Here is a 20979-nt window from a genome sequence, read left to right as displayed (position 1 = left end):
TATACCTTCTTGGGAGCTGGTACCAGGGCTATAATAATCGGTTTTCTTATGCCTGTTTACAGTATAAAGGAAAACACTGAAAACAGCATAAGGTTTTCAGTAACAGACCTGTGTTTAAATCCATGCTTCATCACTTATGGGCAGTGTGACTTAAGGATTAGTTTCCTTATCCTTAGACAGGAATAATGCCTCTTTTATTTAGGGCTGTTGGTGATAACAACTGAAATTATGCATAAAACATCTGTAGCACAGATCTTAATACATAGAAAGAACTCAAAACTGGAAGCAGTGATTGTCATTATTTTGTATGATGTACACAGAGAAAGAAGAAAAAACACAGGAAGTCTTTAATATATTTTTGCACCAAACCAATTTTTCCAAAAATTCTTCAAAATCTGTCTGCAGTGACTGTCACTGATTTCTGTTCTCCCCAAAAAATCAGTATTAAGCGTGAGACTAATCCCTCCCCAGTCAATTTGGATTAAAGACATCTCTAAAACTCATTTTGTATAGAATTCTTAATGTGTTTTGTACATATACTACATAACAGAAAAAGAGGGCTACATCTAGGCATTTTTCATTTTGGAAAACAAAGCATGTTAAGTGTGTAACAATTCATACACTACTAACAAGAAGTTCAAAGGTCTAAAGATACAGAGGAAATTAAAATAACAAAAATATGTGGTTTTACAGGTCTTCATTGAATTACCTTTCTCTTATTTACCTACCATCATAATACCTTTTCATTTTTTCCCCACCTGTCTTTTTATTAATAAGATAATCAGACAAGAACATTAAGACTTGATGGAGTACATTTCCTTATGTTCTTGCTATCTGGTTTTATTCTTCTTCCAATTGTTTCAGTGACTCCCCACTGCCTACAGAATTAAGCTCAAAACCCCATAGCATGGGATACATGGCCCCACCTAGCTCATCAGACTTAGTTCATCCCATTCCACCATGAACATCCAGAAGCCTGCTTTCCCACACCTCCATCACTCTGTGAACACTACACCTCTCACCTGAAGACTTTTTCAGCTCCCTCATTCACAAACCTCATGTTTGGAAGCAAACTCTTTTCAACTAAACTTAAGCACCCTTCATTTTCAGCCCCTTCCCCTCTAGCCTTCCTCCTATGTCCCACGACCTTGTCCCTATGCAGAGCTCTACTGCAGTCCAGTACCATTAACATGAAATGTCTATGCGTCTCTCTTTCCTTAAACTGTAAGCTAGATAAAGGCATGGATGCTACAAAGCTTATCCATCTTTCTAACCCAGAGCCTAGCAGTATCCGGCACACAGCAAATACCTAGTGGCATCAAAGGCCAAAGACGCCTTTAGGGCTGTTGTTATTTTTAGTTTATTTTTTTAGGATGTGGGGATATACAGTGACATTATTTGCCTACTCTTTATTTAAATATAAGTTAATGATTATCTTGCACACTTGCACTCGAATCTCTGAATTACTGTATGTGTGGGTAGTGGAGGTTGAGTAAGAATCACACATGGAAATACAATTTAAGGATGAACTCTTTTTTTTTTTTTTTTTTTTTAAGGCCTTATACCAGTTTCCTGATGCCTCATCAAGTAAAGAATTCGCCTGCAAAGCAAAAGACACAAAAGAGGCTGGTTTGATCCCTGGGTGGGGAAGGTACCCCGGGTAAGGAAATGAGAATCCATTCCAGTATTCTTGCCTGAAAAATCCCATGGACAGAAGAAACTGCTGGGCTACAGTCCAAAGGGTCGCAAAGTGCTGGACACAACTGAGTGACTAAGCATACCAGGTACTCAAGTGATGGTTATGTGTCTCTCCCTCTAACTTTTATTAATAGCTTGGGGGTAAGTTTTATCCCAGCTGCTCATGAGGAGAGAATCTTAAGATAGTGAGAATCAGGTCAGGATGAGGTCCAGTGTACCAGGAGAGGCTCTAGATACTTTATGAGTTCTCAACTAACAACAACTGATAACACTGAAAAGTGTAAGAAATACGAATCCTGGAGACCAAGAGCATCAGATCCTATCACTCACTGTGCAAGAAAGAATAATAAATACAAAGTTCAAGTTAATAACCATCTCTTTCCCTAAGATCTATCTGAAATTTAATTAAATTCAATCTGACATAGGCCTGTGGTGTCTCCTGGAGGGCCAAACTAAATCACACAAACATACAAGATTCTTCCCCAGAATATACCCAGAATTTTGATGAAAGCTATCTGGGGTATCCTAGCCCCAACAGAAAGTTATAACATAAGGGGAAGGGGAAGAAAGGAGGCCCTTTCTGCCTAGGTGAATACAACATTCTGTCCAGAAATCAAAGAAGTCAAGTGGAGAGAAAACTGGAAATCCAGCAATAAAATAAGTTTATTGTATTTTATATCTACTTTAAGGTAGGCCTTCATGGGGGGAAAAGTCAGCCTATTTAACATAAATAGTGTAAAAGCTGCCTATAGTAGTCAGAGAAAAACACGGGCTTTGCCAACAGACTAGGGGTTGTAAGAACTGGTTAACACAGTGCCTGGCCCATCCGTGCTTAATTAGGAGTACACGTTATACTTTCAGTTCTTTTGACAAATAGGTGTGTAACTTTGGATAACCACCACAGTTTTTTCATCCTTAAGATAACAGTAAACAATATCTTCTTTACAGATTAACAAGATAATTGAATGAGACACTGCTTATAAAAAGCAGCTGGTAGGTAGCAGGCACTCAACGAGGGTTAGAGCTCTTCTTCCCTTATGCCAGGTACTGGGAAGGAGTAAGTAAAAATTCAAAAAATGAATGCAATAGTATACTATACGTTAATTAAATGAATATTAAAGCTCATTACATAGGTAGTACGTATATTTAGTATAAAGATTTCTTAAGCTTATAGAGCCAATTTAAACTCACAAACAAATATGCATACAAACATTTCCAATGTGCTAAAAGACAACGAAGCTAAACAGATACAGAGAAAAGTGATTTTCTTTCTTTGGGCATCCTCTTCCCGCTAAGGAGCAATACTGCAGGATAAGGTTTAGAGGGTAAGGTGGGAAAAAGGCCTCTGACTCAGGGTATTTAGCATTTTGGTTAAAAAGGAAATACACTAGGGGTAAGCATGCAATCATATAAGTTGATTGTGTAATAATTAACATCTTCTCTTTATGACAAAGGCAATGGAAAATAAATGGGACTGTAAAATGAAGAATTAAGTAACTCCTCACAGAAATATTAACATGTGACCAAGAACAGATACATTATTTTAGGTCATCAAATGGGATTACATATTCGAAAATGGTGTAAATTTAGAGACCGTTACCAGAAAGTATTAAGAATTACAAAATAAAATGAGAAACACAGATATGCAAGTGCATGTTTAAATATTCAATAAGAAACCACAAGAGGCCTAAATGCCTTTCACTGCTGTTACCTCAAATCTTTCTTACTCAGATCACTGCATCTCTGGCTCTAGGTCTCTACTTTAGATAAAAGATCATAAGGCCTTTCCAACATGCCAGATTTGGAGCAAAGCACCACATGCTTTCCTGTCTACATTTTATTTAACATTAAGAAATTCAAATTTTCATAGATATAATCTAGAGTCTCCAAGTACTTACTTACAATAAAATTATTTGTAAAAAAAAAAAAAAATGACCCAATATTTACTATTCAGTTCACAAGCATAAAACATTAAGCCAGGTGAAAATTTAAATGCCCTGGTTTAAAAGTAAATTCAACATAATTGTTTTTTACGAAACATTCCTGTCAATCCAAGAGCTCTTCACTTTTGGCAGGGGGTGAGACATGAAATATACACACATAATTTATAAATCATATTTTTATAAACTAAATAAATTTGTTAAATGATATATGATATCTGGTGATAAAGGACACCAAAAAGGCTGATCAATGTCACCCAAATGAAATTAAGTCAATTTATGAATGGTTTAATCTTTATATTCCAAATTTGTATTATTTCAAACTTTTATTCTGTTTTCAAAAAGCATTGAATTTCAATTTCAGAAATTCTTGAAATTGATCATACTGCACTGCATTTTACTGTTTATTCTTTAATATGGTATCCAAAGTTAGTTCCTTTATGATAATCAAGTAATTAAATTCCTTCATGAACAAGATATTCATTACAAATCTAGGACGCTCAGTTCATCACTTCCCTCCATTCAGGTCTCTGCTCAAATGTCACAATTCAGAGACTTTCTTGACCACATTAACTAAAATACCACACCTATCCCCCTCCCCAATCTCTGCTTGAGTCCATCATTCTGCATTCCCTTTCCCTCCCTTATTTTAATTCTTAGAACTTCACACTACCTGAAATTTATATGCACTGTCTGATTCCCCCACTAGGCTGTGAGATCCAAGAAACTACATTTTTCTCTGCTGTATCCCTAGGGCCTAGAATAATACTTAGCATATAATAAATATTTAATAAAAATTGAGAAGCTAGAAATTAGCAATTTGTCAAAAGATCTCCATACTCACCAGCCAAGGCCCCTCATTTTACATTTGAGTTTGCTAAAACAGAGCAAAGTTAGATGAATTTCTCAAGTTCGTACAAGAAGCCATAAAACTTAAACTACAATCCTGACTCCTGATTCAGAAATCTTAACATAATACCAACTAGTTTGTCCTTAAATTACATATTCACATCAACACATATAAAAGTTTATTCACTCCAAGTATGTAAAATATTTAACTAACTTAATATCGCCAGTAGAATTCTCTAATCATTCACTGTTACCACCAATTCATTAAAAGCTGAGTTGACCTTTTCCAAAATTGTTAGATAAGAATTTTAAAGCTGAGATTTATTATACATACCAAAGAACGCCTCATCTGCATTAATATAGTCATAAAGCAGTCAAAGCTGATCATTCCTTCTTGGCTTGACAGTAGTTTGCTTTTCTCCATGGAATTTACAACTGCTGAAGCCCCCAGTGCCATTTCTATCCATTCAAGGAGATACCGCAAAGAACCTCGCTGAGCTGCTAAACCAAGCAGCAACTCAGAAGCTAATCTACGACCTAAAGTGTCTGCTCCAGAATTGGGAATAGTTACTCCTTTAAGAAAGGTTGTTACTTGTGATAAGCAATCCAAGCCCATAGGTGGAATCTTGCTTTCATTTGCTAAAGATAATGGTGGCAAAGAGCTCACAACTTCAATTGCAGTATGAATAACATCATTGCAAAGACTGAGACCAGGTCCCGACACAGGCATCATCCAACTTTGTCTCAGAAGTGCAAATAATAAACTTAGACCAGTTCGAACACCCATTTCTATAAGTGCATCAGTGCTTGACCGAGGACGTTCACTAACAGAATGGACATCTGCTGAACCAGAGCTGCTCTCCGGAGAATGCTGCTGCTGTTTCACTTTGCCTTTGTCGTGGTATTTATTAGAAAGTGCATAGAAGACACGCTGGAGTACAAGCAATCGTTTTCGAAGTGCCCCAGCAAATGGGGAATCTGAACATACCATCTTTGCAAGTGCTAGCTGACTGCTAAGAAGGGCATCCAAATAGTGGTCCTGTTCATCGCTTGAAAGAGACTCACGTTCAAAGTCTGGCAGCTGTGGTCCTTTGAGGCACAAAACTTGTTGAGGCAAAGGTACTACTTCCTTATTGCTGACCAGTTTAGAATATAAAACAGCAACCCCCTCTCTTGTAGCAATAGATTCACTGTCCTCTGTAATCCAGGAGCTGTTGAGGTGTTCAAGCCATTTCAGTTTCACTGGTGGAACCATAGTTGCCATATTGATTTACTCTTCAGCCATTAGTTCTATAAAGAGAGAAGAAAAAGCAATCAAAAACCTATGAAGATACTTCAGAAAATGTTTCTTAACTTCCATCACATATTACAATTAGTAATCTCAAACTGATGAAGCACAAAGTCTGGACTTTAGTTAACAATTATGTACCAATGTTAGTATTTTAGCTTCAGTAAATGTACCATGGTTATTTAAGATGGCAATATTAGGGAGAAACGGGTGAAGGGCATACAAGAACGCTGCACTATCTCTTCAAATTTAATGTAAATCTAAAATTATCACAAAATAAAAGGTTTATTTTAAAAATCAGTGATTTATGTACCTTTTCTCTTTGGATTCTGGTCCCACTATCATTATAACAATGGGTTCTACACGAAGATGGATCCCAGATTTATATCTCCTGGCCTCTCCTCTGAATTCCAAACTTATACATGTAATCGTCCACTTGACCTCTCCATATATAGACACCTAATAGGCATTTCAAATAAAATTTAAAACTGAATTCCCAATCCAACATTTTCCCCACACCCACCCAAACCTATTCCTCTTGTGGAATTCCTCATTTCAATAAATGGCAACCCTATCCTTCCATTTCCTCTGGCTAAAAAACTTTGGGAGCCATCATTGATTGCTCCCTCTCTTATACTTATACTCCAAATTCAATTAGTCAATTCTACTCTCAAAATACAGAAGAATTCAAATAGTTCTCACACTCTTCCATTGCTAAAACCCCAGTCTAAGCCATCTCTTGGATCACCGAAGAAGCCTTCTTACTGGTCTCCCTGACTGTACTGAGGAACTACAGTGACGCCAAAACTGTGGCATCAGCAAGAATGTTTTTTTATGTATTTTGTTTACTGCTGTATTCTAGCATATGGTAAGTGCTCTCAGTAAGTATTTGTTGACAGTAACACTTAAAAACTAAGTTTGCTGGGATAAAATATTCACAAGACATATATCCTGCAAAGGACTATCCAAGATACAATTAAGGACTCCTACTGAGCACCGAAGTATTGATGCTTTTGAAGTGTGGTGTTGGAGAAGACTCTTGAGAGTCCCTTGGACTCCAAGGAGATCCAACCAGTTCATCCTAAAGGAGATCAGTCCTGGGTGTTCATTGGAAGGATTGATGCTAAAGCTGAAACTCCAGTACTTTGGCCACCTCATGCCAAGAATTGACTCCTTAGAAAAGACCCTAATGCTGGGAGGGATTGGGGGCAGGAGGAGAAGGGGACCACAGAGGATGAGATGGCTGGATGGCATCACTGACTCGATGGACGTGAGTTTGAGTGAACTCCGGGAGTTGGTGATGGACAGGGAGGCCTGGCGTGGTGCGATTCATGGGGTCGCAAACAGTCGGACATGACTGAGCGACTGAACGGAACTGAACAACTCAATAATAAAAAGACAACCTAATTTTTAAAATCGTCAAAAAGGATGTGAACAAAACTTCACCAAAGATATGTGAATGGCCAAAATGCACAAGTGCTCAACATCATTATTCATCAGAAAGATGCCAATTAACAACACAGAGATATTAATACACACCCATAAGGATTAAAATTAGTAAGGCTGACAAGATCAAAGGTTAGCACGCATACAGAGCAATCAGAACTCTTACAAACCATTTGTGGAAATGTAAAATCTGAACAGCCACCTTAGAAAGATGTCTAGTAATTTCTTATAAAACTAATCATGCGTGAGTGTGTGCTAAGTTGCTTTAGTCATATCTCTTTGCAACCCCACGGACTGTAGCCTACCAGGCTCCTCTGTCCATGGAATTCTCCAGGCAAGAATACTGGAGTGGGTTGCCATGCTCTCCTCCATGGGATCTTCCAACCCAGGGATCAAACCCGCGTCTCATTAGCGCCACCTGGGAAGCCTCCAAAACTAAACATGTATTAGTCTGTTGATGACCCAACAATTTCTCTCCTACAAATTGACCCAGAAAAACACACAACCATAAGAAGATTCAATGCTAAATGACAGCTGCCTCTAGAAGGTGAGGGCATGAATAGACTGGGAAGGGCATGAGGTAACTTCCTAAGGTGAGGGCAATATTGGATTACAAAGCTCTACGCATTTGTAAAAACACAGTGAATATATATTTAAGATTTTACATTTCACTGCATGTAAATTTTACCTTAATAAATACTGAACTCCAGTTGATATACATATATAAGCATAAATATATAATAGAGTTGATATATATTATAAAAGCATATATTTGGAGGAAATACACTGATGTGAGTAATCTTGAAATACATCAAATAATAAGATACATTGGTGGGTATGTGTAAACATATATACACATACACACAGACATATGGATAAGCTATATGATAAAACAAGTATAATAAAGTATTAATGGAAGAACCTCAGTGTTGAGTATATATGCCTATTCATTTTTAAGTCTTTCAACTTTGCTGTATGTTTGAAAATTTTCATCATAAAATATTGCAGGGGAGTTGAGACTAACTCCTGCCTTTCAAGCAAGTCCCCAGGATGGTAGTCATAACAGTTAGTGGTAGGGAAAGATCCTCATATAGTGAAGGACATTTTATTTTCAAGATATAGATAGACCTTAAAGAAAGAGCTCCAGTGACAGATAAGCCAGGCTAATTAAAGGAGTTTCCTGTTTCTAAATACATCCTGTCAAATTCTAAATATAAAATCTAATGGTACTTCCCTTTTCAAGCTTATAATTACTATGCTTTATTTATCTTCACTAGATACTTGGAAAGTATATACTTAGGAGAGGGAAAATAAAACCATAAGCCTCCTTCCACTTTATTCAGCAAAGTATTTACCTAAACATTGTGCAGAGGATATAAAAGTACCTTATTTACCTCCATCCCTGTGAGCCACAGGTAATTTTTCTCTTTTTAATTTTGCTAGTTTGATTGTTATAAAGCACTATGTCGCTGCTCTAATTTGAATCTCCCTGATTACTAACATCTGAACATCGAATGTGTATTTGTCATTTGGATATACTTTTCTGGGAAATGCTTATTCGTGTCCTTCTGGTCACATATTTTTCTACTGGGTTATTTTTCCTGTCAATTTGTAAAAAGTTTTTGTATTTTATCATTGTTCTCAACAGTGCAAATATTTCTTCTAAATCTACCTTTTGCATACGCACACATCTTTTCTTTTATAGCTCCTGCTTTCCATTCTTGGTTAAAGGAGCACCCCAACATCACCATGCTCTTACACTTGACTCCTAGGTTATCCAGATATTCACCTGGATTTTCTTGAGGTATATTTTTATGTTTTTACACATGAGTCTTTACATGAATTTTACATTCATCTAGAAGGAAATGGCCGGAGAAGGCAATGGCACCCCACTCCAGTACTCTCGCCTGGAAAATCTCATGGGCGGAGGAGCCTGGGCTGCAGTCCATGGGGTCGCTAGGAGTCGGACACAACTGAGCAACTTCACTTTCACTTTTCACTTCCATGCATTGGAGAAGGAAATGGCAACCCACTCCAGTCTTCTTGCCTGAAGAATCCCAGGGACAGGGGAGCCTGATGGGCTGCTGTCTCTGGGGTCGCACAGAGTTGGACACGACTGAAGCGACTTAGCAGCAGCAGCAGCAGCAGCAGCAGCAGCAGCAGAAGGAAATGGCAACCCACTCCAGTGTTCTTGCCTGGAAAATCCCAGGGACGGGGGAGCCTGGTGGGCTGCCGTCTATGGGGTCGCACAGAGTTGGACACGACTGAAGCGACTTAGCAGCAGCAGCAGTAGCATTTTTTTTTTTAATTTTATTTTATTTTTAAACTTTACATAATTGTATTAGTTTTGCCAAATATCAAAATGAAGCAGTAGCATTTTTAATAAGCTCTGTATGGTGTAAAATTGGATTCCAATTTTATTGTTTCCATGTAGATGGCTAATTATGCCACTACCATTTATTAAGTAATCCTGGACTTCCAAGACAGCTGAGGACAGTGGCAGTTACATAATTATCTCCCCAAATTTCCTCCCAAACAGTAAGGAAAAATTAAATTCTACACAAAACTATACCTACAGCATAATTTGAAGATATATTATGACAAAATTGCAAATCAGCTGTAAAAAAAAGAAACAGCATCAATCCCAGTGCACATACTCTCACCTCAAACAGCCACAAGGCTTTGGGCAAGCAAAAGCAGACTAAGAAAATTTGTAGGAAACCGAGAAGAGGAAGGATAGCGAAGGAGCCTAAAGATGATCTGGAATGACACCAGAAAGATTAGATCCACACTAAATCTGAAAATACAGAACAAGTTTCTAGAACACAAACTACAAGAAAGAGATTTCAAAGTAGATTTAAAGGGTCAGGAATGATTTAAAGGAGCAGGTACAATTTTAATTGACAGGTATGATTTATGTGAGTAATCCTTGAAATGCAGAGAGGAGAAAAAAGACAAAAAAGAAGAGAGAAGAATTCTTTGGCAACTGGATGGTAAAAGGTAAAAGAAAAAAAGTAGGAGTGAATATTTAGGGTTCTGCAAGACAAAAGAGAACCATAAAACTGGAGATATAACAAAGTTTCCTCTCAAGCAAAAGAAACGAATGACATACACACACACCAAAAAATTCTTCAAAGTACTTGGACTTTGCTATATAGACAGAAGAGAGTTCCATTCAGCAATAGAGTTGCAGACATAGAGAACAGACTTGTGGTATACACAGTGGGAGAAGGAGATGGTGGCATAAATTGAGAGTGGCACTGAGACATAAACATTACCATATGTAAAGATAAGCTAGTGGAGCTCAATCCTGTGCTCTGTGACAACTTAGAGGGGTGGGATGGGACAGAGGGTAGGAGGGAGGTACATATGTATACTTATGTATAAGAGGGAGGGGACATATGTATACTTATGGCTAATTAATGTTGTATGGCAGAAGCTAACACAACATTGCAAAGCAATTATTCTCTAATTAAAAATTTAAAAAGAGGGTGCCATTAAATTAGGAATATTATTTTCTTAAAAGCTCGATACAGTAAAAATGAACAAGAAAAAAGACCACAAAGAACTACTACAGAAAATCAGGAAAGTTCACAAACATCAACTAAGGGAAATCTTCCTGATAAAAAGAAAGCATAAAAAAATAAAAGTTAACAATTCAAACAAAACTAAACACATTTAAACATTTGAGGATATAAAAAGTCTTGATTCAGAAATTAGAAAAATAAAATCAGAAAAAGACCACATAATAAATAAAAGTTTTTGAAAAGGTGAGGGACAGGAAGAGAAGAAGGCTGAGTGCTGAAGAACTGATGGTTTCAAACTGCAGTGCTGGAGAAGACTCTCAAGAGTCCTTCGACAGCAAGGAGATCAAACCAGTCAATCCTAAAGGAAATCAACCCTGAATATTCATTGGAAGGACTGATGCTGAAGCTCCAATACCTTGGCCACTTGATATGAGTGAGCTGACTCATTCGAAAAGACACTAAAGCTGGGAAAGATTGAAGGCAGGAGGAGAAGGGGACAACAGAGGATTAGATGGTTGGATGGCATCACCGACTCAATGGACATGAGTTTGACTGAACTCTGGGAGATGATGAAGGGCAGGGAAGCCTGGTGTGCTGCAGTTTATGGTGTCCCAAAGAGTTGGACACAACTTAGCGACTGAACAACAAGAAGGAAATGGAAGAAAAAGACAAAATTCTTGGAAATGAAAGAATTATAAAGTGTCCAAGGAAGAGCAGACGCAAATAATAAGTTAGCAAAGGCAAGGACAACTAAGGGGTGTGGGTGGGGGAAACAACTATGAGAATTAAAATCTCTCTCTCTCTCTCTCTCTCTGTATATTTGGTCTACTTGCCATTCTTATGCCAACAGTGACTTGATTACAATGGCGTTATAAATGTTCTGATGGGGTAAAGCATGTCCCTAACCGCTAAGATTATTGTATTCAATTACATGCTACCCCCATGGCTGATTCATATCAATGTATGGCAGAAACCACTACAATATTGTAAAGTAATTAGCCTCCAACTAAAATAAATAAATTTAATTTTTAAAAAGAGGAAAAAAAAATGAAACATCACTCTAAAAAAAAAAATTACATGCTACCTCTCAACAGAGCACATTTTAATTTGAACTTCATTAAATACATATATTTTCATAAAATAGACATTTTCATGATAATTTGTTCACCCAAGAACATAATATGCCTTTCTATTTGACCCAACCTTATTTTACATTTTCTCCATATAGGTCCTATGCCTTTCTTAATAAAGTGTTTCTTAAGTATTTTTGGTTTTGTGCTAGTATGAATGGAATTTTCCTATTTCCTTTTCTGGATAATTACTGCTATCCAGCGATATTCTTATACTTTTCCAAATTATGCAAGGACAGAGATGAATCAAAGAAATGCAAAATATATAACAAAGGGACAAAAAAATGAAGAAAGTAAAGAAGTATTAAAAGATAAAACAGAAAAAAGGTCTGCAATAAGACTAAGCATATCTGCTACATCACTACCAGCAAAACCCATCTATTTAAACCAAAGACACGGGACTTTTCAACATGGCAGAGGAGTAAGATGGAAAGACCATGCTCCTCCCCAGAAACACATCAAATTTACATCTGCATGTGAAACAATTCCTACAGAATGCTGGCAGCAGACTGTTGGCTTCCAAAAAGGCAAGCCAATCTCCTCAGAATGAAGCAGGGCAAAAAACAAAGATAAAAAAGAGACAAAGGATTTTGGGACAGGGACCTGCACCCCAGGGACGGAGTTGTGACGAGAAAAAGTCTCCACACTCTCAGGAACCCTCTCATGGGTGGGGGGAAGGGAGGAGCTTCAGAATCTCAGAGGGGAGCACAGCAACAAGTGCTTGGGAGGCAAAATGGAAAGAATTCCTCACAGAGATCAATGTGAAACAGTACTTCCCAGCATGCCCACCAAAGTGAATGGGGACCGAGTGCTGAGGTTCAGGCTTCAGGGGTCGGACCTCAGGGAGAGCATCGGGGTTGACTGCCATGAACATATGTGCTAATACAACACAGCTGAGGGAGTCCAGGGAAAAGCCTGTGCCTCCCAGGGGCAAGAGATCATTGTCGCAGGGACCCTCGGACTCCGTGAGCTTAGAGACCACAGTAACCCACCTTAGTGAATGCCACAAGTGGAGTAAGTAGCGGCTGTGAACCACACAACCCCAGAGGTAGATACGGTTACTTCCCAGGTGGTGCAGTAGTAAAGAATCCACCTGCCAATGAAGCAGGCACAAGAGAGGCAGGTTCAGTCTCTGGGTGAAGATCACCTACAGTAGGATATGGCAACCCGCTCCAGTATTCTTGCCTGGAAATTCCATGGACAGAGGAGCCTGACAGGGTACAGTCCATGGGGTCACAAAGAGTCAGACATGACTGAACAACTGAGTGCACACACACGCACAGGTATGTATGCCCAGCCACCACCAAAGCTGGTTACGAGTGCCAAAGGCAGAACTAGACACAACTGCAATGTACGATCCCAGAGGGGGCAATCCAAGCGGACTGGTCACCACCAAAGCCAGGGCAAGTGCCTGAGCCAGGGGGCAAAATACCGTCCACTGCGGTCCAGACTGCAAAGATAGCATCTGCCACTAAGCTGTGAGAAAATACAGGTTACTTACCGCCCACACCACTGCAGGAACCTATACAGCTTAGCTCTGTGGAGGGACACATGACTCGGAGGGCCAATTCCCATGGGAGAGCACACAGAACCGCCTCAGACTGTACCAACTCCCCACAGGCCTCGGCTGCAGAGATAAACCCATGCACCCATGGGCACCTCATCTTTGACAAAGGAGGCAAGAATATACAATGGAGAAAAGACAGCCTCTTCAATAAGTGGTGCTGGGAAACTGGACAGCTATGTGTAAAAGAACTGAACTAGAACACTTCCTACCACCATACACAAAAAAATGAACTCAAAATGGATTAAACACTTAAATGTAAGGCCACAAACTATAAAGCTCTTAAAGGAAAACATAGGCAGTACACTCTGTGACATAAATCACAGCAAGATCCTCTTTGATTCACCTCCTAGAATAATGGAAATAAAAACAAAAATAAACAAATGGAACCTAATTAAACTTAATAGTTTTTCAGAGCAAAGGAAACAATAAACAAGATTAAAAGACAACCCTCAGGAGAAAATAATTGCAATAGAAACAACTGACAAAGAATTAACCTCTAAAAAATATATACATATAAGCAGTTCATACAGCTCATATTAGAAAAACAAACATTCCAATCAAAAACGGGGCAGAAGACCTAACGGACATTTCTCCAAAGAAGACATACAGATGGCCAACAAACATGTGAAAAGATGCTCAAAATTGCCCATTATTAAAGAAATGCAAATCAAAACTACAATGAGGTATCACCTCACACCAGTCAGAATGGCCATCATCAAAAAATCTATAAACAATAAATGCTGGAGAGGATGTGAAGAAAAGGAAACCCTCCTACACTGTTGGTAGGTGATGCACCCATTATGGACAACAGTATGGAAATTCTTCAACAAACTAAAAATAAATCTACCATATGACCCAGCAATCCCACTACTGGGCATATACCCTAAGAAAGCCACAATTTTAAAGGACACATGTATCCCAATGTTCACTGCAGCACTATTTACAACAGCCAAGAAATGGAAGCAACCTACATGTCCAGATGGCTACAGAGGAATGGATAAAGATGTGGTACATAATACAGTGGAATACTACTCAGCCATAAAAAAGAAGGAATTTGAGTCAGTTCCATGAGCTGGATGAACCAAGAGCTGGTTATACAGAGTGAAGTAAGTCAAAGAGAAAAACAAATATTGTATGTTAATGCATACATATGGAATCTAGGAAAATGGTGCTGGCGAACCTACCTGCATGGCTAGAATGGAGACGCAGATGCAGAGAAGAGTCTTGTGGACACAGTGGGGGGAGGAAAGAATGGGACAAATGGAGAAAGTAGCATCGACATATACACACTATCATGTGTAAAATACGCAGCTAGTGATAAGCTGCTATGTAAGACAGGGAGCCCAGCCATCAGGCAATCTGTGATGACCTAGGGCAGGGGGGTTGGGGGAGGGAAGGGGAGGGATAGGGAGGCTCAAGTGGGAAAGGATATATGTATGGCTGATTCACATTGTTGTACAGCAGAAACCAACACAACATTGTACAATTTTCCTCCAATTAAAAAATAAATTTAAAAAGTACTTTAAAAAGACAAAGACTGATACCAAAAAAAAAATCTATATGCTATCTAAACAAAATATATGCACATTATTTATAATCTGTTATAAATTAAGTATATATAACAATAAGATCTAATAAGTAAAACTTATTTAAAATATATATGCTATCCATAAGAGAGAGATGTAAAACAAAACAATGTGGAAAGCTTAAAAATAAAATGTAAGGTAATAATTTAACAAGCAAATTCAACACCCCCCCCACACCCCGCCAAGAAAGTATTACCTATTTAATAGTAAATAACAATTGGGACAAAAAGTTTCTTGGTAATAAACAGTATAATCATTATCAAGATACAACTGTTGCAAACCTTTATGTATGAGCACAGTAATGAAATACATGAAGCAGAAATGAAAGAAATACAGAGTGGCAACCACAGTAACTGTCAGACTTAATTCCTTGACAAATACAACAGTACGTAAACCTCTGGTTATGAATCTACTGTCAGACCATGAATCCCACTGAGAAAGTGATGAAAGCTGAGGTCTATACCAATAAAACTGAAAACATACATTCACAAGAAAACTTGTATGGAAAATTCACAACATATTTACTCATAATAGTCAAAAAGTGGAAACTCAAGTGCCATCAACAGATGAATGAGTAAACAAAATATATTGTCTATGCAATGCAATGCAATCCACCCATACAAAGGAATGAGGTAATGATACCTACTGCAACATGACTGAGCCTTGTTAACATTACGCTAAGTGAAAGCTAGACATTAAAAAGTCACATATTGTATGATTCTTTTTACATGAGATGTCCAAGAACTGGAAAATGCACAGAGAGAAAAAGAAAGTCATTTCTTGCCAGAAGCTAGTGGGAGGAGAGAATAAGGAGAAACTGCGTAATGGGTAAGAAGTTTTACTACAGAGTAATGAAAATGTTTTGGAACTAGACAGAGATGGTGGTAGCACAACGTGGTGAAGTACAGCTGAATTATTCACTTTAAAATGGTTAATTGTGTGTTATATGAATTACAAGTCAATAAACTATTGGGGAAAAAGAAAACAAAACAGTATGGCAGGAACTGCTTACCCAAAATGAATGTAGGATACATTATCAAAAGAAGGCAGAAGGGCGCCTTATCAGGTACTGTTGACTAGCCACTATGCCACTGAATATCAGGGAGCAGATTCCTGGATCCATGCCACACCTACAAGTGGCACCAAACCCCAACCGGACCTGCATAACATCTGCCAACCTGAAAGTAAAGCTCAGAATCTGAAGGAGATGGCGTCTGAGGCTGGCTGTCTATGGGATTCTCCAGGCAAGAATATTGGAGTGGGCTGCCATTCCCTTTTCCAGGGGATCTTCCCTACCCAGAGATCAAACCTGGTCTCCTGTATTGCAGGCAGATTCTTTACTATCTGAGCTACCAGGGAAGCCCCAAAGAAAACTTAGTTTATCTAAAATTACAAAGATTCGTTGGTTCACCTTATAAGCAATTTCACAGAGGTTCCATATGCTGCTGCCAGTTTAGATTGTTCCATGAGCCCATTTTAGAGTCAGAGTGCCAAGCCTGCCTAAACTTATTCCTTGCTTCAATCTGACCCAGCCCTGGGAGGGGAAAATGAGATATTTTGAATACTTGCAAGAAAGGTCCTGTGGAGTTGCCAATCTAAGTCCAGTCATTTTATAAACTTATTAACATATCTATGTACCCAGATAACCTCTCAGTGTGTAACAACACAATGTCTGAGCCTTGGTTGAGTAATGCTAACACCTCTATGTCAATAAATGAATCCACAGATACTAACACTTCTGCAGGTGCCTTAAGTACACCCCTAGTTACACCTTCTTACGTGGAAATTTGGGGACTGACCTCTATCCTTAGGGACTCTGTTGCCTTGATACCTGAGAATACAGGGACAGTGTGCCCTTGCTGTATTCACTGTCCTATTCTTCCTACATAACCAAACAGAAGTCTCTCACTGGTTTGTCCCATAAAGCCTCTGTAATCACCTTAGACAAGAACCTCCAGGAGGCATAAATGATTCTGGCTTTGCCTCCATAAGGAGCACTTTCTCCCCATGGATCAGAGTGAGCACCAATGAACAAATAATCTGGAATCTCGCCCTGAAAGTAGAAGAGCTAGCTGACTTCACAGCCAACACAGTTTCCCTCAACAATGGTTGCTTAACGCACTGTTCAAGTTTTAGATAACTGCTTGATTACTTACATGCTGAGTAAGGAGGTATCCGTACAATAGCAAACATCCCTTGTGGCACTTGGATAAATGCCTCTGGGGAAGTAGAACAATTACATAAAATTTAAAAGCAAGCGCATTGGTTAGAGTTATCTTTTGATTTATTGAGCTGACTATCTTCAGGTCTGGGCTCCTGGTTTAGAACTACCTTGCAAACTGGGATTATTATGTTGTTTTTAATTCTTTTCTGTAGTGTGTCTCAAATACTGTGCTCTGGTACAAGTTATGTAAAGGAGGCAATGATTCAGAAGATGCTTGGAAGAAAGTTCTGATCTCCATTGATAGTAGTGGCGGTCAGTTATTGAGGGACTAGGTGTTTTGAAGACAAAACTATAGAATTTGAGGGAAGAGAGAAAATGGAAGCTACTGGAACAATAAAATACTACAAATAATGGTAAGTACTTAAATTAACAAGGATAACTGTAAACAAGACTAAAAGTGGTGGGTGGGTGAGTGTGTGCTCAGTCATGTCCAACTTTTTGTAACCCTATGGACGGTAGCCCTGCCAGGCTCCTCTGTCCACTGGATTCTCCAGGCAAGAATACTGGAGTGGGTTGCCATTTCCTCCTCCAGGGCATCTTCCTGACCCAAGAACTGAACCAGTGTCTCCTGCGTCTCCTGCACTGGCAGACAGACTCTTTACCACTGTGCCACTTGGTAAGCCCCATTAAAAATGCAGAGGTGCAAAAAGAAGTCAAATATCTTGTGAGCAGGTGTTAGGACCCAGTCTGACTCAAGATGCTGTGAAACCAAATGACGGGAAAACAAACCACATGATCATCTCAATAAATTCAGAAAAAGCATTTGATAAAATTCAACATCTCTTCATGTGAAAAACACCCAGCAAACTAAGAATAGAAGGAAACTATCTCAAAAAGGTAGGTAGGTAAAGGCCACATACAAAAATGCACTGTGAACATACTTCAATACTGAAAGCTTTTCCTCTAAGATCAGGAACGAAGCAAGAATGTTCACTTTTGCTACTTCTATTCAACACAGTCTTAGAAGTCCTAGTCAGATTAATTAGGCAAGAAAAATAAATTAAAATTATCCAAATTGGAAAGAAGCAAAATTATGTTACCAAATAATACCTTATACATAGAAAATCCTAGAGTCCATACACACACTGTTAGAACTAACAAATGAATTCAGCAAAGTAGCAGGACACAAAGTCAATACACACAAAAATCAACTGCATTTCTATAACCACAATATGAAATTATGGAAATGATTCCATTTATAATAGCATCAAAAAGAATAAAATACTGAGGAATTAACTTAATCAGGGAATGAAAACACTCCAAATGTACATGGATTAGAAGACTTAATACTGTGAAGATGTCAATACTATGCAAAGTGATCTACAGATTTAATGCAACTCCTATAAAAACCCTAAGGACATTTTTTAGGCAAAAATAGACCAACTGAATACTAAAATTCATACAGAATCTCAAGGGCCGAAACAATCTTGAGAAAGAACAAAGCTGTAGGACTTATACTTCCTGATTTTAAAGGCCGCTACAAAGGACAAAGAATAGAATAAAAGAGCCTCAAAGAGCCGAAAAAACAGACTAGAGATCAGAAATAAACCCTCACATACATGGTCAAATGATTTTTGACAAGGGTGCCAAGACATTCAATGGGAAAAGGACAATCTTTTCAACAAATGGTGCTCTGAAAATTAAGTATCCACACGCAAAGAATGAAACTGAACCCTTATCTCACACCATATATAAAAATTAACTCAAATGGATCAAAGACCTATTGTAAGACCCACAACTCTTAGAAGAAAACATAGGGCAAAAGCTTCAGGACACTGCATTTAGCACTGAAGTCCCAGATACCACACCAAAGGCACAAGGAACAACAACAACAAAAAGACAAAGTTGACTTCATGAAAATTTTTAAATTTTATTCATCAAAAGACAGTATCAATGGAGTAAAAAGGCAACCCACAGAATGGAAGAAAATATTTGCAAATCATGTATCTGGTAAGAGATTAAAAGCCAAGATATACAGAGATCTTCTTAAAAGCAGTAACAAAACAAAATAAATCAACCCCAATTCAAAATGGGGAAAGGACTTGAATAGATCTCTCTTCAAAGAAGATATACAAGTGGCCAGTCAGCACATGAAAAGGTCAATATCATTAATCATTAAAGTAGGGCAAATCAAAACTGTTAATACAATGAGCTACCACCTCACTGTGGAGAAACGGGCGCCCTTGAGCACCGTTGGTGTGAGTGGGAAACAGCGCTGTGCTTGTGCTCATGCTCAGTCTCTAAGCTGTGTCCAACCCTTTGCAACCCCATGGACTGCAGCCCACCAGGTTCCTCTGTCCATAGGATCTTCCAGGTAATAATAATGGAGTCATATCATTTAAAAGTGGATATTTAATTTCCAAATCCATGAGGTTTTAAAAATATCTTTAATATTAATTTCTCATTTTCATATTCTTTTCTGCACTCACCTCTGTGTTTTTTCAGTCTTGAACTTTATTGAAGCTTTCAATGGCTGTCAAAGATCTCTCTTGGTAAATGTCACACTGCACTTCAAAATCTGTGATTTATTTTCAAATATCTTTTGATATTGATTTCTAACATAATTTCACAGTGATAAGAGAACAGACCCTATATGATTTCAATACTTTGAGACCAGAAAATTTTTGCACCTTGTTTTATGTCCCTAGATATGCTGCAGTGTCTCCTGGTGTAGAGTCTATGGGAACTTGAATAGAATTTGTATCCTGCTATAATGTGAAAATTGTATACATCTTAATTATGTTGAATTGGTTCACAGTGCTTTTCAGGTCCTACATCTTTCTACTTTTACCTCTATTCATTTTATTAATTTTTGAGATTTGATATTGAAACTCCAACTAAAAATCTTAATCTACTGAAAAAATAACTGTAATATATAGTGGAACTATATGTAACTTTGTGCTGCATTTTCCAAGTCTCCTGTAAATGTGTTATCATACTTTCATAATTTAAAAAATAAAAAAATTATAGCCATCTTTAAAAAAAAAAAAAGAATATGGAGTGGGTTGCCATTTCCTCCTCCAAGGGATCTTCCCAACCCAGGGAGTGAACCCACATCTCCCTTGTCTCCTGCACTGGCAGGCAGATTCTTTACCACTGAGCCACCTGCAAAACCCAGAAAACTGTACAGCGTTCCTCAAAAAATTACAAACAGAATTATTATATGATTCAGCAATTCCATTTCTGGGTTATACCCAAAAGAATTAAAACCAGGGTCTAGAACACATACTGTAAACACATGTTCATAGCAGCATTACTCACAAAAGCTAAAAGACAGAAGCAACCCAGTGCCCATCAACAGATGAATGGATAAACAAAACATGGTATTATCCATATAATAGGATATTATTCAGCCTTAAAAAGGAAAGAAATTCTAACACATACTACAACATGAATGAACCTTGAGGATGTTATGCTCAGTGAAATAATCCAGTCACAAAATGACAAATACTGTATGATTCCATTCATATAAGGTACTTAGGAGTATACTGTCAAAATCATAGAGACAGAAAACAGAATGGTGGTTGTCAAGGGCTTGGAGGAAGGGGGATAAACAGTTATTGCTTAATGGGAATAGTTTTCAGTTTTCACAAAATAAAAATAGCTATGGAGATGGACAATGATGAGAGTCATCATCATTATAAATATATTTAATACCACTGAACTGTACACTTAAAAGTGGTTAAGATGGTTAATTAGGTCCCATTTGTTTATTTTTGCTTTT

The 20979-nt window shown here is 38.1% G+C and overlaps 1 protein-coding gene across 18 annotated transcripts in view; it reads right to left on the bottom strand.

The window, feature by feature from the left end:
• Nucleotides 1–20979, bottom strand: part of HERC1 (HECT and RLD domain containing E3 ubiquitin protein ligase family member 1) — a 232895-nt gene that overhangs the window by 158382 nt on the left and 53534 nt on the right. For 17 of the 18 annotated variants that reach the window (XM_061431034.1, XM_061431032.1, XM_061431035.1 and 14 more), the window contains one exon: nt 4822–5777. In XM_061431034.1, coding sequence (XP_061287018.1) covers nt 4822–5751 — 930 coding nt within the window. In that variant the 5' untranslated portion in view covers nt 5752–5777. Of the gene's footprint in view, nt 1–4821; nt 5778–6088; nt 6270–20979 lie in introns of those variants that run through there. The other variant, XM_061431033.1, reaches the window with a different exon arrangement.

Source organism: Bos javanicus, chromosome 10 (genome assembly GCF_032452875.1).
Source record: "Bos javanicus breed banteng chromosome 10, ARS-OSU_banteng_1.0, whole genome shotgun sequence".
Taxonomy (NCBI): Eukaryota; Metazoa; Chordata; class Mammalia; order Artiodactyla; family Bovidae; genus Bos; species Bos javanicus.
The sequence above is the reverse complement of the archived record's forward strand: the minus strand, read 5'-3'. Positions and strand labels throughout refer to the sequence as shown.